General features: G+C 45.4%; 1 protein-coding gene across 4 annotated transcripts in view; it reads right to left on the bottom strand.

The window, feature by feature from the left end:
* atp2b2 (ATPase plasma membrane Ca2+ transporting 2) overlaps positions 1 to 26149 on the bottom strand; it is a 334512-nt gene that overhangs the window by 150344 nt on the left and 158019 nt on the right. For 3 of the 4 annotated variants that reach the window (XM_079510385.1, XM_079510382.1, XM_079510384.1), the window contains exon 4: positions 17621 to 18763. In XM_079510385.1, the coding sequence (XP_079366511.1) occupies positions 17621 to 17822 (202 nt within the window). In that variant the 5' untranslated portion in view covers positions 17823 to 18763. Of the gene's footprint in view, positions 1 to 17620; positions 18764 to 22111; positions 22309 to 26149 lie in introns of those variants that run through there. The other variant, XM_079510383.1, reaches the window with a different exon arrangement.

Genomic DNA, 26149 nt, shown 5'->3' with positions numbered 1-26149 from the left:
TGTGGCGGCAGTGAGACATAGTGAAGGTTATGTGGATGTGGAGCAGCTCCATTTGGGCTAGGCTGTACAGCAGCCCACTGGGACCCTCTGAGAGAGACGACCAGCTTCACTGAAATAGAAATGAGAGCAAGAGGTGGGGCGGGAGGGAGAGAGAGAGAGAGAGAGAGAGAGAGAGAGAGAGAGAGAGAGAGAGAGAGAGAGAAAGCCAAATTCCAATACCCAAAATCTCGGCCACTCGCTCACACACACTCAGGTCACTCCAGCATGGCAAATTATGGTGAAATTGGTGACCTGCCGAAATATGTGACCATCTTGTTGGACCATCTTGTGGACTTAACTTACATGGAGGTCTTTAAATACGTGGCCTAAATACCGCTATAGGTTGAACTCTGCTAATGAACAAACTGCAACGATTTGCATTCAAACACTGACGTTATTATGTCACGATTGTCACATATTTCAGCAGGTCACCAATTTCACCGTAACACCATGCTGGAGTGAGCGAGTGTGAGTTTTTTTTTTTTTTTTTTTATCTAGATAGATAGATTTTATTTCGGTCCGTACAGGAAAAAGGATTACATACAGACGTACATACATTAATATCCACTAAAAAAAGTGATTGTCCAATGCCAATCCAAATAGTTTAGCAACGGTTGCTATGCAGGTCAAGCTTTCTTCGCTGCTAACGTGCCTATTGGACAAGGATGGGTTGGGGAGGGACTTAGTGAAGGGCTTATTTGGCTAAAGAGAGTATAGGGAAGGTAGAAGCAGTAGATGTAGCAGAATGAGAACGAGAGGGGGGACCCTAGACGAGGGGTTCTCAAAGTGGCCCTTGAGTGGGTTCCAAGGAGGTCCTCCCCTGCAGAAACGTTCAGGTAATTAGAACCTGTTAAAATGTATCGCTATACCAGTGTTGATTTCGTCGACTAAAACTAAAACGACTACCTTTTTTCACTGATGAAAACGAAATGGAAACTAAATGAAAACTAAACTATGGTGACTAAAACTAAGACTAAATATATTGACGATTGTCAACAAATAAAAACTAGACTAAAATGTTAGGAAGGGACTAGTGGACAAGAGATCCAGTAGGCTATAATTCAGTTTACACTTGGTTGCATGCTGACAATAGCCGATCTACAAGCTCACAACGCGCCGCAGCGCGTTGTGAGCTTCATTGACGATGTCGGCTGGACAGTGCTGGAAAGTAACTGTACATTTGCTTAAGTACTTACTGCACTGAAGTACAATTTTGAGGTATTTGTATACTTGACTCGAGCATTTCCAGCACTTTTACTTCTACTCCACTACATTTCAGAGGCAAATGTTGTACTTTTATTGGCACACAACGGGGGGGAGGGACTCAATCTGAGGGAAATGGAAACATGTGTGCATCTGTATACTGACTTGACGAAGATCTATCAAGATCGAAACGTTGTCGTTTATTTATTCAATAAAGTAATTATTTACCAAAAGAATGGTGTGTGGGCCCTACCTCCTTCCATACTTGCCTTATTGGCCCTGCACACTGTCAAGGTGCGTGTGAATAGGTATGCTCTGTACTTTTATTCCATTACATTTATTTGAAAACTGCTGTTACTTAAGTTGTAGATTTTGATAATTATTACAAAACTTGCATTAACCACTTCAGCCCTACAGTATATACATTTCAGCCATTTGGAAATAGCCGATCTACAAGCTCACATTGTCACAGGACAGACAGACAGACAGACAGACAGACAGACAGACAGACAGACAGGTGAGCTTCATGTGGATTGGCTATTTCCACTACTTTTGCGCAAGACTGTCATACGACAAAGTAGGGCATTAACTGACAAAAAACAATAGTTGAAATGTGGAGCTAAGATGGAGGTCCGGCAGTAAGCATAGCCTACAGTATGTGGGTTGCAGACAGTCAGAGAGAGGACTGGGACTCAGGGGGGAGACATGAGACACACGACTGATGAGGACAATCTGGGCCAGGGAGCAACAGGCCCAGTGGTGGACAGTAACCACGTAGATGTACTCAAGTACTGAACTTAAGATATACTGTGTACATAATATTGCACCGAAGGTCGCACACTTACTATGCAAACGTGCAGTGAAAGCATGACGCGTCGCGATGGCACCGTTAACCCGGTCGATTCCAAATTTTGCACACACACTCCCTGGATGCCAACGATGAACCTCTGCCCCAGATTTTCCAGAACGGCCTGTTATAGCGCCACCAGGAGGCCGACTTTTGTAAAACACATTTTTGGATATTACTCCTCCAGATTCTGTCTAGAAATCCCGCAAATCATTACACAGTATCTCTATAGTCATGTGTTCAAGACGGATCTGTCCGATATTTCATATTCCATCCTAATTGGCTAATATTGGCTTGCAAAGTTTGCACGATTAGCCCGTTTCGAACAAAAAGCCTCAAATCATGAACACAGCGTGCAATTCATGCTACATCTTTCACAGACTTTCCTACTAGGCTGAGGAATATATCCCACCCTTTTCACATTGGCCTGTTATAGCGCCACCAACAGGTGGATTTTTGGAACAAAATGCCTCAAATCATCCAATTGCCATCCAAGGCGTAAGAAGAAACCCTTTTCACATTGGCCTATTATTGCGCCAAGTGTGTCAGCCCTTCGGTCACCTGTCACCTTAAGGCGTCTTACTGGTTTAGTATATTGTTTTGATACCTTATACAAATATTGTGCAGTTTTTTGTGAGGGTACCTACCCTAGGGGACACGGGGAGAACATGCAAACTCCACACAGAAAGGCCCTTTCGCCAACCCCACCTCGGGTATGGGCACTGATGACGCGGAGGAGAAGACACGCCGCCAGCACCCACAGCGTCCCGAGCGGGAATCGAACCCAGGACCTTCTAGCTGTGAGGCGACAGCACTACCGACTGTGCCACCGTGCCCTAACTGTGGTTATTTTTAAATGTGCTTTTTCTTGCCATGAATAAAATTGACTTGATTTGACTTGATTTGACTATCTCAAGGCCACTAGCAGATGTCCCTATACACCCTGCATGTATATGAGAGGCAACCGGAACCCAGGGAAAGGTCCCAGACACCAGTGTTGATTTCATCGACTAAAACCAAACGAAAAATGTTCGTCGACTACCTTTTTTTTTGTTGACAAAAACCAAATAGAAACTAAATGAAAACTAAGCTATGGTGACTAAAACTAAGACTAAATGTATTGACAATTTCGTCAACAAATAAAAACTAGACTAAAATGTTAGGAATGGACTAGTGGACAAGAGATCCAGTACAAGTCATTTTACATTTGGTTGCATGCTGAAAATAGCAGATCTACAAGCTCACAACGCGCCGCACTGCGACGCATTGTGAGCTTGTAATCGGCTATTTTCAGCAAGCGTAACATCAGCCATTACGACGCCATCGAGGCACCGCAAAATACATTCTAGTCGACAAAATCAACCGTAGATTTAGTCGACCAAAATCTCATGACATTTAGTCGACTAAAACTAGACTAACACTAAAAACATTCCCGGGGTACTAAAATGTGACTAAAACTAAATGAAAACTATTCAAAAGACTATTAGCCTACTAAAACTAAAATCAAATTTTGCTGCCAAACTAGAACACTAGAACAACTGGGGAGATTCAGTCTCATTGTTACTGCAGCTACCGGCAGCACGTCTTTCAATATGAGAACACACGCTCAGTGGTGGAACGTACTACTACTACCTACCGGCAGCACGTCTGTCAATATGAGAACACACGCTCAGTGGTGGAACGTACTACTACTACCTACCGGCAGCACGTCTGTCAATATGAGAACACACGCTCAGTGGTGGAACGTACTACTACTACCTACCGGCAGCACGTCTGTCAATATGAGAACACACGCTCAGTGGTGGAACATACTACTACTACTACCTACCGGCAGCACGTCTGTCAATATGAGAACACACGCTCAGTGGTGGAACGTACTACTACTACCTACTGGCAGCACGTCTGTCAATATGAGAACACACGCTCAGTGGTGGAACGTACTACTACTACCATTACTCAGAAGCACATATTGTACTTTTTACTCACTACAATTATTTTAAAATGTTAGTTTACTAGTTACTTTGGCTTTGCATTTCTTACCTTTTTTTACATTTACTTTTTATTGAATTGTAATCAAACATACATGTAAACGAAACGACTATAACAATTGACAATACATACAACAGAAACAAAACAAAACAATATACATACAATACACACAAGGGGAGATATCTGCCTCTCTTCAACAGGTGCATCTGCTTCTACAGGTTAAACAGATTTAACTGAATTTAAACAAAGTCAGGTCTTATGGTAGAGACATGAGTAATCCATCTAAACCATCTGTGAAGACTTCAACTTGACCTCTAAAGCTGAATGTTGGCTTTGCATTTCAAAGCGTTTGTAGATATTTTTTGAATCTTCGAAAAGCATTATTGAAATAGGCCATTCATACTTTGATCCTTCCCCACCCGTCCTTCCTCTTCGATGTCTCCCTTTTGACTGATACCTGTCCTGTCCTGTCAAACTCTAGACGGGCCTGCCCCAAAGTTATTAGTGCAGCCACGGCCGGCAGCCGGCGAAAACTAGAGTTCTCAACAGGCCCGAAAACTAAGGCCCGGCCCTACCTGTGCCCTCATCAAACCCTGTACACTGCAAGACACTGCCCTCGCCCTCAGGGCGTCTTACTGATGGATGCTGTAATAATAGTCAAAATCTACAAAGTAACCATGGAAACTAAAGTTTTCAAATAAATGTAGTGGAGTAAAAGTACAATATTTGAATCCGAGATGTAGTGGAGTATTGGAAATTGGAAATACTCAAGTAAAGTACAAATACCTCCAAAATAACAGGACTTGAGTAAATGTTCTTCCGCCACTGTTCAGCAACAGTGTGCTATCCTCAGTGAAAGCAAACGTTTATCGTTGCCGTCGCTTGATAATCTTGTATCTCCATTCTCCACATTTCAACTTGTTTTTTTTTTCTTTTAACCTATTTAGACCTGAGGCCGATTCTAAAGAAAATTGCTTCTAAATCCTAACCGTTTTCTGAAAAACCTATATTTTTATGTCAGTGGTGCTCAACCTTTTTCATGTCAAGGACCCCCAGAATGATATGTATTTGGCTGCGGACGCCCATGTGAAAATATGTTGTTCCAGAGACCCCCCCAGAAGCAAAGATTTGAGTTAAAAACGTGAAACCGTGAAAGAATATATATTCAAAGTTTTGCACACGTTTTCACGATTTTTCAAAAATTGCAGATCTACAAGCTCGATCTGTAGCAGTGCGACACATTGTAAACTTGAAGATCAGCTATTTCTTTGCTCATTTTGAAAACTTTGGAAAATGAAATTGAACGTGGTTAAGTTTTATAAACATTTAGCTAATCAAAAGAGCATATGTGACTATTGGATCTATTGGAACACAGGTTCCTTTTTCCCCATTTTCTGAAAAGTAACAGCTTTGGACATAAGGTTTGCAAGCAGCACGTTTCTATTCAAAGAGTGTTATTACCCCAAAATACGAATAACCACACATCTATTTTAACACGGAGCCCGCCAATCCATGTTTTTATCCGATTGAATCGTTAGCTACCATTCGTTAGCATAACACTCAAAGCGGGACAGTGGCCGCGGCCATTTTGAAGATGCGCGCGCATCCACTTGCATTCTATGGGCTGCATTCAAAGCCCTCTATCTCAGAAACGACATTCATTGCGCAGTTTCTGGGGAAGACAAGGTTTTTCAACGGCCTGTAGCAGGCGCTGTGATACTCGCGGTCGGGATTTTTCACCACCGACCGAATATCCTAACATGTGGTTAGGATATTTGGCTCTTCAAAGTAAGTGTTACGCGCGATAAAACCTTGGCAATACGCTATCGAGGGATTAATTAATGCTGGCGGAAATTGGGTTAATTGCAGGTAAGTGGCTCATGGCACACATTAGCAGGATAATCAACCCTGCACCATGCAAATTAGTCTCTGCATCATTTTTTTTCTTATTCTTTTTATTTTTTTTAAATAATCCACGTCGATGATCCCTCACGCGCGTTACTTCGTGGCCAGTCTGTTATTATCCTGTCCTTCTTTGTTCTCACATCCGTTGCCTAAAACAGTACAAAGCATCTCCCTATAAACCCTTTGGCAGGTATCCAGGTAGTGTTGTTTTCGTCGACTAAAACTAAGACGAAAAATGTTCGTCAACTACATTTTTCCACTGACGAAAACTAAATGGAAACTAAATGAAAACTATGATGACTAAAACTAAGAATAAATATACTGACAATTTCATCAACAAATAAAAACTAGACTAAAATGTTAGGAATGGACTAGTGGACAAGGGATCATTTTACACTTGGTTGCATTTTAGTCGACTAAATCAACTGTAGATTTAGTCGACTAAAATGGCATGACATTTAGTCGACAAAAACAAGACTAACACTAAGACAAGATTCCAGGTGACTAAAATGTGACTAAAACTAGATGAAAAACACATATACTCTAAGGAGGAGGAGCTCTGCCCTGCGAGGCGTCTAACCTCGCCATGCTCGCCACAGTCAAGATGCATCTATGGTGTTGTACAATAGAGCGTCGCAGTCCCGCCCCCTTTCATGACGACGACAGGCCCAGGAAATAATTCCCAATGCATTTTTCTCATAGACATTTCAAAAAGTATTTATTTAAAGACCTTTTAAGCATCGTACAAAGCCAACTCGAGTCGTGACAAATCATGAGAACAAACACAATGTTTTGGACCAAACAAATAATTACAAAGAAGAAAAACAACCTGCCGTTTTTTTCTTCTTTCTAATTATTTGTTCGGCCCAAAAAATTGTGTTTGTTGTCATGATTTGTCACAACTCAAGTTGGCTTTGTACGACGCTTAAAAGGTCTTTAAATAAATACTTTTTGAAATATGTATGAGGAAAATGAACGGGGAATCATTTCCTGGGCCCTGGTAGGGGGCGGGACGGCAACGCTCTATATCCTTGAGGGTGAAATTACATGCCCTCTCACAGCCCGCAATGCTCGCCACCAGTGGCGTGCACAGATAGACACTAGGGGGTACTAAAGCACCACCTGCCCTTGCCCTCTGGACAGCAATGTGCCATTTTGAAAAAACAGTGTATACAGTGTACAGTATGTGGACCATGGTGACATTGATCAATTCTTGATAAAATAAGCTTCTAATATATTATTTATGCCCCAAAATCTATAAATCTCACACTATTAAGGCAACCGGCCGGTTCCACGCGCTGCACAAGGTGCCCTTTTTTCACTTGAGCACCTGCCCCTCTAAATGTCTGCATGTGCACGCCACTGCTCACCGCCCAGTGCCCTGAACCCGTTGAAACAGCGAAAGCTTCTGTGTCATTGAACACACTTTAACCATTATGTTATACTTTGGCTATTCATATACTTTGCGGGACTTTGGTGTACATCTGCCGTTTCTGAAAAAATCGTGAAAATGTACGTACAAATATTCTTTTAAAGCAATGGATTTTTTTTAACTCAAATATTGTCTTCTGTCGGTCCCTGCTGGAACAAAAATATTCTGAGATGGGGGTCCGCGGCCATTGTGGGGGTCCGTCTTGACAGAAGGTTTGAGCACCACTGACATAGAAACATATAGATTTCCTCTTCATCAGATGAAGACCTAGGTCGAAACGTTGCAATTTGTTGCCTCTAAATAAAGTGAGTCTCGGAGCTCTAGAAACTAGTGTGCGGATGTTCTTTCTCTTCCTTGATGTTTGCCTTGATGCCTGACATCCAGCACCAGGCCTAAATATAGCCATTGAGATGTGCACACAATCTTCTCTGTGAACTGTCTGATTTAGAAGACACATAGATAGAATCTGCCCCAGGTCCTAATGGGCTAAAGAACAGAATAAGCTCTTTCCATGACCATCTCATCACCATAACGACCATCTCATCACCATAACGAACATCTCTCCAAGGGATTCTCAGCAGTGTTGTTTTTGGCAGAACATTTTTATTTTAGTTTTAGTCATAGTCTCTTGAAACGTTTAGTTTTAGTCACATTTTAGTCACCTGGAATGTTTTAGTGTTAGTCTAGTTTTAGTTGACTAAATGTCATAAGATTTTAGTCGACTAAATCTACAGTTGATTTAGTCGACTAAAATGTATTTCGGCGGGCTTTGATGCCGTCGTAATGACTGATTTTACACTTACACTGTTTTTACGTGATCTACAAGCTCACAATGCGTCGCAGCGCGAGGCGTTGTGAAAGATCGGCTATTTTCAGCATGAAAAGTGTAAAATGACTTATACTGGATCTCTTGTCCACTAATTCCTTCCTAACATTTTAGTCTAGTTTTTATTTGTTGATGAAATTGTCAGTATATTTAGTCTAGTTTTAGTCATCATAGCTTAGTTTTCATTTAGTTTCCATTTAGTTTTCGTCAGTGAAAAAAGGTAGTCGACGAACATTTTTCGTCTTAGTTTTAGTCGACGAAAACAACACTGCTCTGTACCAATGTTGAGAAACGGTGATCTATCCCATAAGTATATTCTATACATAATGAGTAGCTGCTCGCTGCTGCAGCGAGCCCACTCAAAATAATGAAGCTGATCTATAAGCTCATGCACAACACATTGCAGCTTGTAGATACAACTATTTTCACTGGGATAACTTGTAGATCATCTCTTTGTGCTGGCATAGCTTGTAGAGCTGCTGTCATTTTCACCGGAGGTTCATCTATTTTTGCAGAATGTTATACAAAAACTAGCGTTTGCCAATATTATATACTGTATGTCATGGCCGGAACTAGAAAAAAGTGCTCCTCATACAGTAGCACAGCTCTCCACCAGGTCAGGTAGGTCATTGTGGCCTCCTGGTGGCGCTATAATAGGCCTTTCACGGCAATTGGACGCTGTGTTAATGATTTGAGGCATTTGGTTCCAAAAAACGTGTTTTGCAAAAAATCGACCTGCTGGTGGCGCTAGAACAGGCCAATGTGAAAAGAGCATTTAGTGGGAATATGCATGCAAAATTTCACGGAAATACCATACAGCACTCATGATTACTAATTATGTATCGATTTGCGTAATTAAAAGTTGGCCTCCTGGTGGCGCTATAAAAGGTGAAAAAATGTCCTCGCAGACGGACGGACGGACGGACGGACGGATGGACGGACGGACGGACAGCTGCAAAACCCCAAGGGGATAAACCTTTTCAATACAGATACTCTATGCTAGATTCTCCATGTCTACTCCAGTACCAGTGGTGGAAAAAGTACTCAATTGTTTTACTTAAGTAAAAGTACCAATACTGCAATTTAGAACTACTTTGTTACAAGTAAAAGTACGGAATTGATAATGTACTTGAGTAAAAGTAGAAAAGTATCGGCATCAAAATGTAATTAAAGTACTAAAAGTAAAAGTACTCATTGAGCAGAATATGCAATTTCAAAATGTGTACAAAATCTATTGAAAATAGCAGATCAACAAGCTCACAATGCGTCGCGGTGCGACGCATTGTGAGCTTGTAGATCGGCTATTTTCAAATGGTTGAAATGTATAGGGTTGAAGTGGTTAATGTATGTTTTCTAATCAAAATTAAAATCTCCAACGTAACTAGTAACTAAAGTATCAGAGACATGCTATACCTTCTCCTGGCACTGTACTGTACTGTACTGTACTGTACTGTACTGTACTGTACTGTACTGTACTGTACTGTACTGTACTGTACTGTACTGTACTGTACTGTACTGTACTGTACTGTACTGTACTGTACTGTACTTTACAAGGCAAAACAGAGGTAAACTAGCACTGGGTTCTTACTATGGAAGACAGAGTGTCTCTGGATAAAACACTTTTTTTTTACTTAGATTAATTGCCTGTGTGCTTAATACATTATTACACGTGTGTTGATTTGTGGAGATTATCAATCTAAACGTGCTTGTTAATATCATAAGTCTTTGCGTGCAACAGAGCTTATTTTCAAAATGTATCCAAAATCCAATGCAAGAATTCCTCTGGAAATCTGTGGTGCGAACCAACAGTGGTCCTCATTCCCGGGTTCGCTCTGCAAAAAAAAACATCGTCCCTGTAGCATTCTACAAAAAGAATCACACTTTGTGGTTGCCACACGATTGCAGATTCACTGCCACTATACGCTAAGTTAGGAGACATGAATGCAGTGTGTTATCGTATGAAACAAAACCGAGATATATTTATATTGACCACATAACGTCTCACGTCAACATTCATTTTGTTCCCTATACAAACCATAGTCCATAGACTTGGCTGGCAAACGATTTATGTCATAGGTGCTCTAAACAAAAACAAAAAAGCTCATAGACTTGGCTGCCATTTTCATGCCATATGACGCAATTCCGAAAGCCAGACGTTGTTGGAGGCCCTCAAAAAGCAGCGTGATTATTCCAAATGACTCTTCTCAGGGGCCCATGGTGCAGGTGACACTGTGGCAGTGGGGCCAATGGTGCAGGTGACACTGTAGCAGTGCATGGGGCCCATGGTGCAGGTGACACTGTAGCAGTGCATGGGGCCCATGGTGCAGGTGACACTGTGGCAGTGGGGCCAATGGTGCAGGTGACACTGTAGCAGTGCATGGGGCCCATGGTGCAGGTGACACTGTAGCAGTGCATGGGGCCCATGGTGCAGGTGACACTGTAGCAGTGCATGGGGCCCATGGTGCAGGTGACACTGTGGCAGTGGGGCCAATGGTGCAGGTGACACTGTAGCAGTGCATGGGGCCCATGGTGCAGATGACACTGTAACAGTGCATTGGGCCCACATGGTGCAGGTGACACTGTAGCAGTGCATGGGGCCCATGGTGCAGGTGACACTGTAGCAGTGCATGGGGCCCATGGTGCAGGTGACACTGTAGCAGTGCATTGGACCCACATGGTGCAGGTGACACTGTAGCAGTGCATGGGGCCCATGGTGCAGGTGACACTGTAGCAGTGCATGGGGCCCATGGTGCAGATGACACTGTAACAGTGCATTGGGCCCACATGGTGCAGATGACACTGTAACAGTGCATGGGGCCCATGGTGCAGGTGACACTGTAACAGTGCATGGGGCCCACATGGTGCAGATGACACTGTAACAGTGCATTGGGCCCACATGGTGCAGGTGACACTGTAGCAGTGCATGGGGCCCATGGTGCAGGTGACACTGTAGCAGTGCATGGGGCCAATGTCTTTGCGTGCAACAGAGCTTATTTTCAAAATGTATCCAAAATCCAATGCAAGAATTCCTCTGGAAATCTGTGGTGCGAACCAACAGTGGTCCTCATTCCCGGGTTCGCTCTGCAAAAAAAAACATCGTCCCTGTAGCATTCTACAAAAAGAATCACACTTTGTGGTTGCCACACGATTGCAGATTCACTGCCACTATACGCTAAGTTAGGAGACATGAATGCAGTGTGTTATCGTATGAAACAAAACCGAGATATATTTATATTGACCACATAACGTCTCACGTCAACATTCATTTTGTTCCCTATACAAACCATAGTCCATAGACTTGGCTGGCAAACGATTTATGTCATAGGTGCTCTAAACAAAAACAAAAAAGCTCATAGACTTGGCTGCCATTTTCATGCCATATGACGCAATTCCGAAAGCCAGACGTTGTTGGAGGCCCTCAAAAAGCAGCGTGATTATTCCAAATGACTCTTCTCAGGGGCCCATGGTGCAGGTGACACTGTAGCAGTGCATGGGGCCCATGGTGCAGGTGACACTGTGGCAGTGGGGCCAATGGTGCAGGTGACACTGTAGCAGTGCATGGGGCCCATGGTGCAGATGACACTGTAACAGTGCATTGGGCCCACATGGTGCAGGTGACACTGTAGCAGTGCATGGGGCCCATGGTGCAGGTGACACTGTAGCAGTGCTTGGGGCCCATGGTGCAGGTGACACTGTAGCAGTGCATTGGACCCACATGGTGCAGGTGACACTGTAGCAGTGCATGGGACCCATGGTGCAGGTGACACTGTAGCAGTGCATGGGGCCCATGGTGCAGATGACACTGTAACAGTGCATTGGGCCCACATGGTGCAGATGACACTGTAACAGTGCATGGGGCCCATGGTGCAGGTGACACTGCAACAGTGCATTGGGCCCACATGGTGCAGATGACACTGTAACAGTGCATTGGGCCCACATGGTGCAGGTGACACTGTAGCAGTGCATGGGGCCCATGGTGCAGGTGACACTGTAACAGTGCATTGGGCCCACATGGTGCAGGTGACACTGTAGCAGTGCATGGGGCCCATGGTGCAGGTGACACTGTAGCAGTGCATGGGGCCCATGGTGCAGATGACACTGTAACAGTGCATTGGGCACACATGGTGCAGATGACACTGTAACAGTGTATTGGGCCCACATGGTGCAGATGACACTGTAACAGTGCATGGGGCCCATGGTGCAGGTGACACTGTAACAGTGCATGGGGCCCATGGTGCAGGTGACACTGTAGCAGTGCATGGGGCCAATGGTGCAGGTGGGGGGGGGGGGGGGGGGCTACAGTCATTCCTATTGTCAGCATCATCGTAGGGGCCTGCATGCAGTATATATGAGTGTCATTTACTGTATGTGGCCAAAGGGGTCACGCCGATCAAGGCCGTTCACTATTGCAACCAGGCCCGCGGGACACATACTGAACAGTACATACACCATTGCACATGCCACACATGTCGACAGCAGCAGGCTGTACGCAACATCCCTTCCACGACAATTACCACGAACGATCGTATTTCTAAGGTGGAGGTAACATAATGTTCTGTGGAGAGAACACAGCGTATACACGGCGCCTCACTCAGCATAAACACACAGACAGACACACACCAGGGGACCACTGATACAAACAATACCCCCATATCATTACTCACTTCCCAATTACATATACCAGTGACGGATATGGTAATGATTTACGAGCACGGGGGCAATGACAGCCCAGCTAGCAGTTTATATGGAAGGGTCAGAAAAAGACTGTGTTGCACCAAACCTAACAAAAATATATCATCCACTTTATGTTTTTGAGGATTTCCAGCGCTTCCGATGTACAGACTGATCCAACAGTCTACTTAACCAACCACTAATACACTTCATTATCCCCCAGGGGTCTACATTTGCCCCCCCTCTCTCATTTTTCCCTCCAGACAAATGTATTCAATGAAAATAGTAATAGATTTTTGCCTGTTTTTTTTTGTTTTTTTTACAAATGTTTGACTGACATGCCCATAATAGGGTTGCTATGGGTGCATGTGGTTAAAGTTCCAGTTTCTATTCTATTCTACTCTATATCTATTCTATATTCTATTCATTTCAGCTTTTCCCAATTTACAGTAACAATGGAGCTCTTCTGAGGACGACTCTACAAAATGCAGTTTTCGATTCTACAAAATGACAGTTTTCTGGGGAAAAAAACTATATTTCTATGTCAGTGGTGCTCAAACTATTTCACGCCAAGGACTCCAAAATTGCATGTATTTGGTCTCCGACCCCCCATCTGAAAATATGTTGTTACAGGGATCATCGATGGGGAATACAAGCTAATAGAAACTGAAGGCGTTCTAGTCCTGAAAAGTTGCAATGTGAAATTGTAAAAAAATCTTGTTTAAAAAAAACCCTGCCTAATGATGATGTCACTGGAGGACGGTTTCTAAACTGCCCACAGCCCTCCTATGAGACACAGACTGAGTAGATTTTTTTTTCTCCATTTTATCATGATTATTAGTGAGGACCTATTATGAAGATAGGTTGAAAAGTGGTGAAGTGGTCAGTGGTGCTCAAACTATATATATATATATATATATATATATATATACTGTACCTGTGCTGTATCCTGGTGTCTACAACAACAGGTGACCTAGAAGTGACACTATATATATATATATACTTTATACAGCAAGACGACCAATGAAACACAATCGACGCTGTCCATCAACCTATCAGCTTCCACATCACCTCTGATGACACAAGGGTGCTCACATGACAAGAGCCAATCCAGGCTCTCACAGCATCAGGAACGCTGTCATCAATATTCAGCAGCACGTAATGTAAGTAACATGCAGATATTAGCGCCCACTCACACTTATACGTACAGTACCACAAGTACAGTAGGGTTGTCCCGATCCGATCACGTGATCGGAAATCGGGGCCGATCGTGTCATTTTAAAAATGATCGATCGGAAACGTATCGGGAGCAAAGAAAACGTGATCGGGACATCCCTAGTATCAATATTATATCCATATCATGATATTAGACTGGATATTGTCTGTGATTTTGGATATTGTATAGGCTACTATTGTGATATGGCATAAGTGTTCTATAAAAATATAAATATTGGGGCCGATCGTGTCATTTTAAAAATGATCGATCGGAATCGTATCGGGAGCAAGAAAAGTGTTCTATAAAAATATAAATATCGGATCGGGAAAAATCGGTATCGGTTACCCAAAATCAAATGATTGGAATCGGATCGGGAGCAAAGAAACTTGATCGGGACATCCCTTAACCACAAGTAGCAAAAAATAGCAAGTTCTTGCTATTCAAAAACAAGTAAGTATAGTACTTGTAGATCGGCTATTTTCGAAATCAGTGCATTTTCTTTTAACCCATTCTGGGCGGGAACCCCTTTTGGTGTTTTAAGCATTACAATCTCTACAAGCTCATAGCGCGGCACTGAGTGCCGTGCTACGAGCTTGTAGATCTGCTATTTTTGAAAAATCGAGATATCGTATATCGTAATCGTATATCAGTGGTTCTTAAACTATTTCATGTCAAGGACCCCTTGACATTGTCTGTCCTGATGACTAAGTGACCGAAACATTGACCTAATAAAGAGCCAAAAAAAAGTGTCTGACAGTGTGCAACTCTTCTTTGTTTTTCTTTTTTTGTTTTATAATTTTTATCCCACAATTTTTGTAACCTATTTTCACCCCTGTGTCAATCATCTAATGTGATCCTGGGCTCTACACACCCTCCGCCAACCTAGTCCCCATATATGGGGGACATGGGGAGAGCAACGGACTTGAACTCATGCTTCCTTCATGCCTGACTGTCCAAGTTGCTCCTTTACACCTGACAGGGGGGAGTTCCCCTGGTTAGATGTAGCGCGTGGAAGGAACACGTTATTCCAACCAGGGGGAGGCAGTTTAGAGACCAGGATTACTGCATGTTTTTTGTGAGGGTACCTACCCTAGGGGACACAGGGAGAACATGCAAACTCCACACAGAAAGGCCCTTTCGCCAACCCCGCCTCGGGTATGGGCACTGATGACGCGGGGGAGGAAACACGCCGCCAGCACCCACAGCGCCCCGAGCGGGAATCGAACCCAGGACCTTCTAGCTGTGAGGCTACAGCACTACCTACTGTGCCACCGTGCCCCCTCTTCTTTGTTTTTCAAAGATACCCTTTTTAATGTCAAAGGACCCCAAAAATTATATGTAATTGGCCGCCGAACCCCCATCTGAAAATATGTTGTTCCAGGGACCCTCCCAGAAGCAACGATATGAGTTTAAAACGTTTGCTCTGAAAGAGCAGATCTACAAGCTCGTAGCGCAGCACTCGGTGCCGCACTATGAGCTTGTAGATCTGCTATTTTTCAATAGCTAAAGTATAACACAATGCTTAAAAACACCAAAAAGGGGTAATTCCCGCCCTGAATGGGTTAAATAAATACGTTTTGAAAAGTCTATATGGAAAAAAATGAATGGGAAATTCTCTTTCCGATGCCCTCACAGGGGGGCAGGACTGTCTGTGACACTCGCCTCTATTATCCAGAAACGGTTGGGACAACAGGGAACCACTGACATGGAAAATGATTGGTTTAGATGCGAGGAGATGGGGCGGCTAAACTGTTGGTTCTGTGCTTGTTGACCCCAGTCCCAACTCAAAAGCAAGAGTGTACAGCATTATATGCGTGCAGTACACTTTGTTGTGAAACAAGTAACTAAATGCATCCATCTTCAACAGCTTATCCGTAGTCGGGTCGCGGGGGCAACAGCTCCACCAGAGTGCTCCAGACTTCCCTCTTTGGAGAACATAAATCTAACTAAATGCATGACTAAGTAAATCAGCAGTGGTTCTCAAAGTGGGGTCCACGGGGGACCCTTATGGGTCTATAAATTAACATAGATTTTACTATATAAATTGGGGTCGCAGAGATAGAAATGCCATTAAATGGGGGGGTCTGGCGTAGACTAATGCATGTCAAACTGGGGGTCCTTGAAATTATTCTCTCTATTCATATATACTCTGAAGGTTCTACCTCCCCACCAATGGGCAGTAACGATACTCAGTTCTACTTCCCCACCAATGAGCAGTAACGGTACTCGTAGTTCTACTTCCCCACCAATGAGCAGTAACGATACTCAGTTCTACTTCCCCACCAATGAGCAGTAACGGTACTCAGTTCTACTTCCCCACCAATGAGCAGTAACGGTACTCAGTTCTACTTCCCCACCACTGAGCAGACGCCACATGCATTAACCCACATGGCTCTCTCTATATATGCCGTCGTGTTGCCGCGGAGACCTGCTCGCTAATAACACCGCACCTGATAGGCTGGCGGGGTGGGAGGGGAGGGGGACAAGGGGAGGAGGTGGAGGAGGAGGTATAGCAGTAAAGAGGGGTGGTGGGGGGGGGGGGGGGGTGTGACGTGCACGTGTCCGCACGTGTGTGTGTTAGGTAGGTGTGTGAGTGTGTGAGTGTGTGTGGGGGTGGCTTATTTTAAACTGTCCTGGGAGATAATGTCATGCATACTAATCACGTGTAAACATGCGGGCAGCGCGAGGGAAGGGTTTTCATTAGCCTGCTTATTCAAACGGGACTCCCCTCTCCGTCTGTCTGCTGTACTGATGCTGTGCTTACGTATGTCCACTGCTAGTGTGTGCCATGGCAGCGTGCATGCATGCGTGCGTGCGTGCGTGCGTGCGTGCGTGCGTGCGTGCGTGCGTGCGTGCGTGCGTGCGTGCGTGCGTGCGTGCGCAGCATCCCATGCATAATAACGATTTTGGCACGTCACAAAACCTGATGTAGATGATAAACCGATGATAAAACCGATTATAATCCATACATAATAATCGCAAAAAACATTCATTCCAAATTCCATTCCATTTAAATGCCTCGTGTGTGTGTGTGTGCGTGCGTGTGTGCGTGCATGTGTGTGTGTGTGTGTGCGCACGCGCGTGTTCTCTGAGAATTTATGACATAGCACGGCGACACATAACCAGACGCTGCCAGCCTCCTTCCTGCAAAAAGGCGCACATGCACTCACATGCATATACTGCACGCACACACACACACACTGGCACACGCACGGACATGCGCCTCACACACAACGACGTGTGTAGCGCGCACACACACACACACACACACACACACACGAGGAGAGAAGAGGGACCTTCCGTGGGTGAGGTTTTCAGCCCCACACACACACACACACACACACACACACACACACACACACACACACACACACACACACACACACACACACACACACACACACACACACACACACACACACACACACACACACACACACACACACACACACACACACACACACACACACACACACACAGGGGGACACTTACCTTCCGTGGGGGAGGTCTTGAGCCGCGTGCACAGCCCCGCCGTGTCGCCGTAGTCCTCCTGGATCTTGACCACTGCCTCGGTGGCGCGGAGCTCCATGAGCTCGCGCAGCTCCATGACGGAGACGCCGAAGCCGGCCGCGTGGTGGTTCCCATCGTTCATTTGGTTCTTGGAGTAGAAATCACTGTTGGACATGTCCCCCATGGTGACGCTCAGCGGTCCACGCAGAGAGACCACTACTTCTTGGAGTCAGTCAAGATTTCAGGCGTTCGTTTAATTATTGCTTCAGCAGGCGATCGATTGCAAAAAGAGAAGAAGAAAAAACTGCTCGTGCACAAAAAAACAGAGAGAGATGAGTTGACTCTCATCCACGATTTATTTTCTTTTTTTAGAAAAACATCCAAAATTAGAGGTGCGGGAGGAGAACGAGAGGGGGGGAGAGAGAGAGAGAGAGAGAGAGAGAGAGAGAGAGAGAGAGAGAGAAAATCAGAGGGGAATAATAAATCAATGGACGGTCTTCGCGAGGAGATCGATCAGCGATCGGCTCGGTGGCGCGAAGGAGAAAAAGACGAAAGAAAAAAAGAGAGAGAGAGAGAGAGAGAGAGAGAGAGAGAGAAAGAAAAATCGTCAGAGAGGAGGAACAGAAGGAGAGGAGGAATAAGAAGAAGAGAGAGAAGAGGAGGAGGAGGAGAAGAAGAAGAGGAGAGGAGACGCGAGAGGGGAGCATCCGGGAGCAGGAGAGCGTGGTTTGGATGGACGGCCCCGGTTGTCCAGTCAGGCCCTGAGGAGAGCGTGGTTTGGACGGCCGCGGTAGTGGTCAGGTCCTGAGTAGAGCGTGGTTTGGACGGCCCCCGGTGGTCCAGTCAGGTCCTGAGGAGAGCGTGGTTTTGGATGGACGGCCCCGGTGGTTCAGTGAGGTCCTGAGGAGAGTGGGGCGGGCGGCGGGCTGGCCGAGTCCCGTCGTCGGTCTCAGGCTTCACCACGGCTGCGGTCCACAGCCACTCCACGCCGCGCGGCTTCCCATCGCTGCTGCTGCTCGATTCTTCACTGTTGCACTGCACACACACTGCTGCCTCCGATCGCTCTCTCTCTCTCTCTCGCACGCGCTGCTCGCTCTCTCTACATGGTGATCTTCCCCATCACTGCTACAGAGGAGGTGAGGGAGAGAGACAGGTGGAGAGACAGGTAGGTGGTGTGTGGGGGGAGAGAGAGAGAGAGAGAGAGAGAGAGAGAGAGAGAGAGAGAGAGAGAGAGAGAGAGGGGAATTCAAGGGATGAATTCCAAAAGAGGACAGGAGGAGGAGCAGGAGAGAGCGAACGAGCGCAAGAGAGAGAGAGAGAGAGAGGAGAGAGAGAGAGAGAGAGGAGAGAGAGAGAGAGAGGAGAGAGAGAGAGAGGAGAGAGAGACGGAAAAGAGGAGGAGAAAATGGGAGATGGGGAGAGAGAGAGACAGAGGATAAATGGTGAGCGGTGCGTTGATCAGGGCAGAGGAGAATGCAGCGGTGCACGCTGAAGGGCAGCCTCTCTTCTGAAAGCTGCTGTTTCTACTGTATGCACTGTATGTATACGTATTTATGTATGCATGTATATGCTACTGCCGCTGTCGCCACCCTCCTTCTGAGGACACAACGAGCGACCGAGCAACCGACAAGGAGAGAGACAAGGAGAGAGAGAGAGAGAGAGAGAGAGAGAGAGAGAGAGAGAGAGAGAGAGAGAGAGAAGAGAGGAGGAGGAGGGAGGATGCTCCTTTCTGCTGCAGCGCGTCAAGGAGGAGTATAGTGTGTGCGCGGGCGGGCGGGCGGGCGGACGGACGGACGGGAGGCTGCATGCTCTGACGACAGAGAGCACGACAGCCGCACGTATAACACTGCACTGTCATGAAGAGGATGGTGCCACCGAAGCCCCCCATCCCCCCCCCCCGCTCTCTCTCTCTCTCTCTCTTTCTGTCTCTCGCTCTCATGCACAGCGAGCTGAAATGGATGCAGCGTGCGTGCGTGCGTGCGTGCGTGCGTGCGTGCGTGCGTGCGTGCGTGCGTGCGTGCGTGCGTGCGTGCGTGCGTGCGTGCGTGCGTGCGTGCGTGCGTGCGTGCGCGCATAGCCCAATAATAAGCATGTTCGTTGTATGACTGCACAAACAACAGGCGGCTAATTCTGTTGTCTAGGATGCTTTTTTTCTTCTTTACAGACTGAATCAATGTTGGCAGTAAATGCAGTTAATGTATAATTATAACAATAATTAATCAATCAATCAATTAATACAAAAACAAACCATGTCTCTGTAACAAACCAATAAGTAAAGCTCAGAGTTTTTTGACTTGTGGCTATGCATTGAGTAGAGGCTCCTACAGTATGTAGGTGATTAAAGTTTGGGGTCGAACGGACAAAGTGCCATTTGTGTCAAATAGGCCCCTCACACTAACTGTGGAAACCAATTGGAACTCCATCCATCACGCCGTATAGCCCGGACCTTCGGCCTGGCGGAGATAATGCATGTTGCTGCTCCTCTGTGCCAGCAGACTGTCAAATGGAGGCAAACAAAATCTCGCTCAGGGAAGAGATGAGTGCGTGCGTGCGTGCGTGCGTGCGTGCGTGCGTGCGTGCGTGCGTGCGTGCGTGCGTGCAAGTGTCAGAACGGCTAATGAAGTGACCAACTGAAGAGAGAAAGTGCATTACAGCAGGTAATTCTCCCAATAATACAATGCCAGCTGGCGCCGCCTGGCAGACACCTCTGTGGCACCAGCATTTACTCTGCTGCTCCAAAGTGAAAATAAATCGTTTCAGACTTCGGAAGTGAAGAAGTTTTGTGATTTTTAAAACTTTCCTCACTGCACTTTCCTTGAGATGCATGGCGTGGTGCGGTGATGATTTCAACAGCAAAACAAAACAATGAGGCAATATCGACTTCAAAATACAAAGCTGGTGATTTGCTGTCACACAGAATTAGTCACTCTATCAAGAGGTGTGTTAATCAATTTAAGTATGGAAACAATTTTCTCTAATCCCACATTTTTGTGTTTGGTGACAAGGCAGGCCTTGTGGTTATATTTAGCTTACAGATTTGGCCTTCAGAAGTGAAATGGGAGTGATGCAATTAGAGATGTCCAGATACTGTATCGGTATCGGAAAAGTATCGGAATCGGCTCTTTTTGGCCATATCGGTTCATATCGGCATCGGCGAATGTGCCAGTCTAACCACAGATCCGACACAGGGGTAAGGGGTTGACACTATAGCAGGTAAATACAATGTTGGAGCATGTGGAGTTTGCTTTGGAGTTGCCCAAACTGCAAGTGCACATTTGAATGAGGAGTCTGCTATAAACACAACAACGAGATTTATATAGCTAGATAGCTATAAACACAACACGAGATATATAGCTAGATAGCTATAAACACAACATGAGATATATAGCTATTAACACTATTCTCAGTCGGTGGACTTCAAAATAAGATATATATTTTGTTTTAGTAACACTGGTATCGGGGCCTGGGCCATGGCTCAATGGTCCAGGCACCTTGGCTGGTAACCCAGTCTGGCAGTGTGCCGCGGGTTCGACTCCCGATCCCGACGGCCTTTACGGCATGTCTTCCCCCCATCTATCTCCCCATTTCCTGTCAGCCTACTGTCTGTCCCTCCACAAAAAAAACATAAAAAAAACAAAAACACTGGTATCGGTATTTGGTATCGGCTAACACAGAAACTGTGGTATCGGGATCAAATCGGGAATGAAAAAAGTGTATCGGGACATCCCTAGAGGCAATTTATGACAATGTTTTCCCATGTTATTAGCATACTATATCATCAATACATGTATAAGATACATAGGCTTCGGTTTCTAGCAGAAGTTCAAAGACTTGTTCCTTTTCTTTTCCTTTTTTTTTCTTTTATAGCTTGGGGGTGCTTCCATTATAAGAATAGCAATTATTTCAAAATAGGTTCTCGTGAAAGGAATCCCTTGGCAATTCAACCACATCTGTTATATATATATGACACTTGCTCAAAAATCTAATTTTTCTGTATCCTCTTCATAATGTAAATAGTATCCCAAGCGGCAGATTTTACTACTTATTTCGATGGGAATAAGCGAATTAGCACAAAAACCCAACCCCCATCGAGGGCTTATATTAGGGGAAATAGCCAATAATGCACTTTTGCACAAAATAACACCTAAACCTCTTTGGTGGGGACGTAACAACTACAAATAACACCTGGATCTCTTTGTTGGGGACGTAACAACTACAAATAAAGGTAAGAAAGCCTCCGGGCATGGAATTCTCCTTTAAGGAGGAGCACATGTTACCCACCTAAACTATACTTAGTTTGCCGGGATCCCCCAGGGGTCTGTGCTTGGTCCCCTCCTTTTCCCCCCATCAACATTGTGGCAGATTACCCTGCCTGACTCATTTAATAGATGACACAGACTGTTTTCTTGTGTTCTCCCCTAAATTATATGTTGTATGTATGTATGAGGACACAACAATGGGTTAAAGTCTCACCTTTATTCTTTAAGTTGTGAATCATGTTTGGAGAATGTTTGACATGTGTTACCACAGTGCTTCCTGGTGCTGACCAGTGGGGAAGGACCCGATTGTAGCATGAGGCTGCCTTTTATAGTGCCTGACTCCATTGTAGGGAGCATGCTCAGTACATCCTACTGGATCAGACCAACTGTAGGTTTTTGTAAATATGTGAATTATTATGGACGATGGGTAATGATTTAAATGTGAATTATACAAGGGGTAAATGTGCTTATGTGTTAAAGTAGTTATTGTCTCTGGACATGGGGCTGTTAATTGTGGAATCAATTAGGGTTGGTACGGTCCAGTGGGAGGGGCCTATAGCCTATTTAAGAAGGGGGACCTGCCACTGACAAGCAGCTGATGTAGGGCTGTAGACCAAGAGGGCCAACCTATTCAGCCATTGTAAATAGTGTGTTGTACTGTTTTTGGGACACCATTTTTGACATGTGAAAGGTGAATGAATAAAACAGTTTGTTTTTGCTTAAGAGGACTCTGGCTTCCTATTTTGAGTATCCTGCTCATTTGAACACTGAGGTTTTGAGAACTGTGACACGTGCCTTTTGTGCACACACTACCCTCACTCAAGGACAGAGTGTGACAAACACCCAAGCTCTACATAACTGATGTACAGCGTTTGCCTATTATTATGACATGCCCAGAATAGGGCAGCTAGGGTTAAAAAAGATGTACTGTACTGTACTGTACTGTACTGTACTGTACTGTACTGTACTGTACTGTACTGTACTGTACTGTACTGTACTGTACTGTACTGTACTGTACAAGCCCTCCTCCCTGGCCTGTGTGTGTCTGTGTGTGAGGCTGTGCAACAGTGACACCGAACAAACGGTATAATGCTATTTCCGTGCTCGGACAGAACCAGGGACAGACCCAGGGACCCATGCAGGGACAGACCCAGGGACAGACCCAGGGACACACATAGCTGTGTATAGGAGTGGTTGCTTGCACTCACAGCTGTATAGCTGTACATATATAGGAGGGGCTAGCCGACAAAACACAGACGCGTTTCGGCGCCAAGCCTTCCTCATGCAGTGTGTATGTATACACGCTGAGGAAGGCTTGAAACACGTTTTACACTGACAGTGCTTGTTTTGTCTCTTCTTCTTTTCACGTGGTTAATCTCAACTAAAAGTAAGACAAGCCCAAAATGACATAGTCATATGTTACGCATACACGCACACGTGCGCACACACACACGCGCACGCACGCACGCACGCACGCACGCACGCACGCACGCACGCACGCACGCACGCACGCACGCACGCACGCACGCACGCACGCACGCACGCACGCACGCACGCACGCACGCACGCACGCACGCACGCACGCACGCACGCACGCACGCACGCACGCACGCACGCACACACACACACACACACACACACACACACACACACACACACACACACACACACACACACACACACACACACACACACACACACACACACACACACACACACACACACACACACACACACACACACACACACACACACACAATCTCTCTCTCTCGTGGGTTGTTGCTGGCTGCAATGCTATATCCCATTGGCTGAGAGGTCGGCTAGAGGAAAAAAGTGTCTGGTTGCCTAGAGACAAGGCAGCCAATCAGGACGATAGGTAGTCAATATAGCAGGCAATGAGAAAGATAGGTCAAGTGGGCATGAAAGCCAAGCAGATAGAACATAGACCAGCTGCTGACCAGCTGCTTACACAGCAGCTGGTAAAAAAATAACTATTGAAAATGAAATGAAAATGAAAATATATGGGGGTACTTTGGCCATGGGAGGATATGAATATCTTACTTGTGGAACGTTTATTGAGGCCAAAACAATGAACAATATTATCACGATAATCCAAAACGAACACAATGAGCGCCGGGATTTCTTTCAAAATAGGAGCTTGGGGTGCCGGGCAGATATGGCAGCCTTTACTCTGAAAGCCCAATCCCCCCCCCCCCCCCTCTCCCCCTTTCCGTTCCGTACAATAACCGGGATGCATAATGCTGCTTGAGCCATGTTGAGGTCAGAAATTAAGACAGATCAAGTATGCCTATCTGGTCAAAACCATGGAGAGCTCTTTAGATTAAGAGAAACGAGGCATTCTTTCTGAGCCGTAAACAAGCAGCAAGGAGTATTTGTGCAGAAGGAGAGGCCAACCCGCCCCCCCCCCCCCGCTAGGACGTGTGTACATGTATTTCATATCACATTTCCACACGTCCTACGGTCTGAATGTGTTAAAGGGCCACTTCACCCTTTTTGGAAACAGATCTTATTTTAATGATGTTTGGGAGATGTTCTGATATGATATTTTAGATTTTAGCAGTGAGCCCAGTGTCTCTGATGTCATGGACACTGAGCTCACTTCCTTCCTGGACTACAATTCCCATAATGCTTTGGTGCACTGCTCCTCCTTGTGGATAGGGGGAGGGCTGTCTCAGAGACACTGGGCTCACTGCTAAAATCAAAAATATCTAAAACCACATATTACACACATGTAAGACCCCCAGGAAAGTGTTCTAAATCTTCTAAACGTCATTAACATATATTTTTTTTGCAAAAAGGGTGAAGTTTCTCATTAAAAGGTCTTTAAATAAATACTTTCTGAAACGTCTATGGGGGAAAATGCATGGAAATGCTTTTCCGGGTCTGTCGTCGTCATGAAAGGGGACCTGATGGTGGCACTGTGGCACACAGCTGCATGTCATTAAACAACAATAATAATTAATATAGGAGTGGTTGATTGAGCTCACGAAAGGGAAAGGAAGGGAAAGGAAAGTGGGGAGGTGCCTAAGGAAGATGGAGGAAGCCAAATGGAGGAGGGAGTGAAGCTAAATGGAAATGGGGTGAGCGAGAGGGCGAGAGAGAGGGGGGGTGGGACGTGATGTTGATGCCTGAGCTGAGCCACATCAAAGAAAAATGATGCACCGCTTTCAAGAATGCACACGCACACGCGCGCACACACGCGCGCACGCGCGCACGCACGCGCGCACGCACACACACACGCACACACACATGGAATTCTTGGAACAGAATCTCTGTTTCTTTGCACAATGAAGGCGTCAGCGTGCAGCAGGGCTATTGTTAGCGTCTGCCATGCATTCACAGATGAAACGCTGATGACTGTACTGTATATGTGTGTAGCAGGCGTCAAAATGGTTCTCCGTCCCTGTTCTAAATGCATTTGAACATCAAAGAGTGGGTAACTTCAGTCGCCTCGAGTGTGCATGGTGGATATACACGAAGCCCGTTCAAAATTACTTCATCTTCCTTGCCTGAATGCATCATGACTGCCTCTGTCTTGCTTACCTGCCGTGCGTGCATGCCCCAGATACCGTATAGTACTGTAGGTAATTGAGTTCTCTCTGGTGTGTGCACACACCGTATATTTATTTATGTATTCCCAGCACCCAGAGTAAAATCGTCAATGTTAATTTAAGACAGATATAGCGTAAACATTGACCCAGAAGGACCAGTGAGAGAGTCAATGTCCACACTACTTCTATTATATCTATACCAGTAAGACGCGGGCAGTAAGACGAGGGAGAGAAGCAGTCATCCGCCCGGGTGACGGCAGACTGCTGGGGGAGCGCTGGCGCTTTGGCATGTGGGGTCAGATCAACATATGGAATGAATTCTGTACTGGCCATAAATGGAGTGTGTCTTGAGTGTACAGGGTTTGATGAGGTCAGATCAACATATGGAATGTCAGAACAGTAAGGACGGGGTGGGGAAGGATCAACATATGGAATGTCAGAACAGTAAGGACGGGGTGGGGAAGGATCAACATATGGAATGTCAGAACAGTAAGGACGGGGTGGGGAAGGATCAACATATGGAATGTCAGAACAGGTTAAATTATCATTGATTTTACAATATAAATTGGGGGTCCCAGAGATAGAAATGCCATTAACTGGGGGGGTTGAGAGTCACTGCTAGAGCCGTAAAAATCTTCTCTTATGGGGGTCCCTGGCATATCTTTTCAAATGGGGGTCCG

The sequence above is a fragment of the Electrona antarctica genome, assembly GCF_951216825.1.
Source record: "Electrona antarctica genome assembly, chromosome: 9".
NCBI lineage: Eukaryota > Metazoa > Chordata > Actinopteri > Myctophiformes > Myctophidae > Electrona > Electrona antarctica.
The sequence above is the reverse complement of the archived record's forward strand: the minus strand, read 5'-3'. Positions and strand labels throughout refer to the sequence as shown.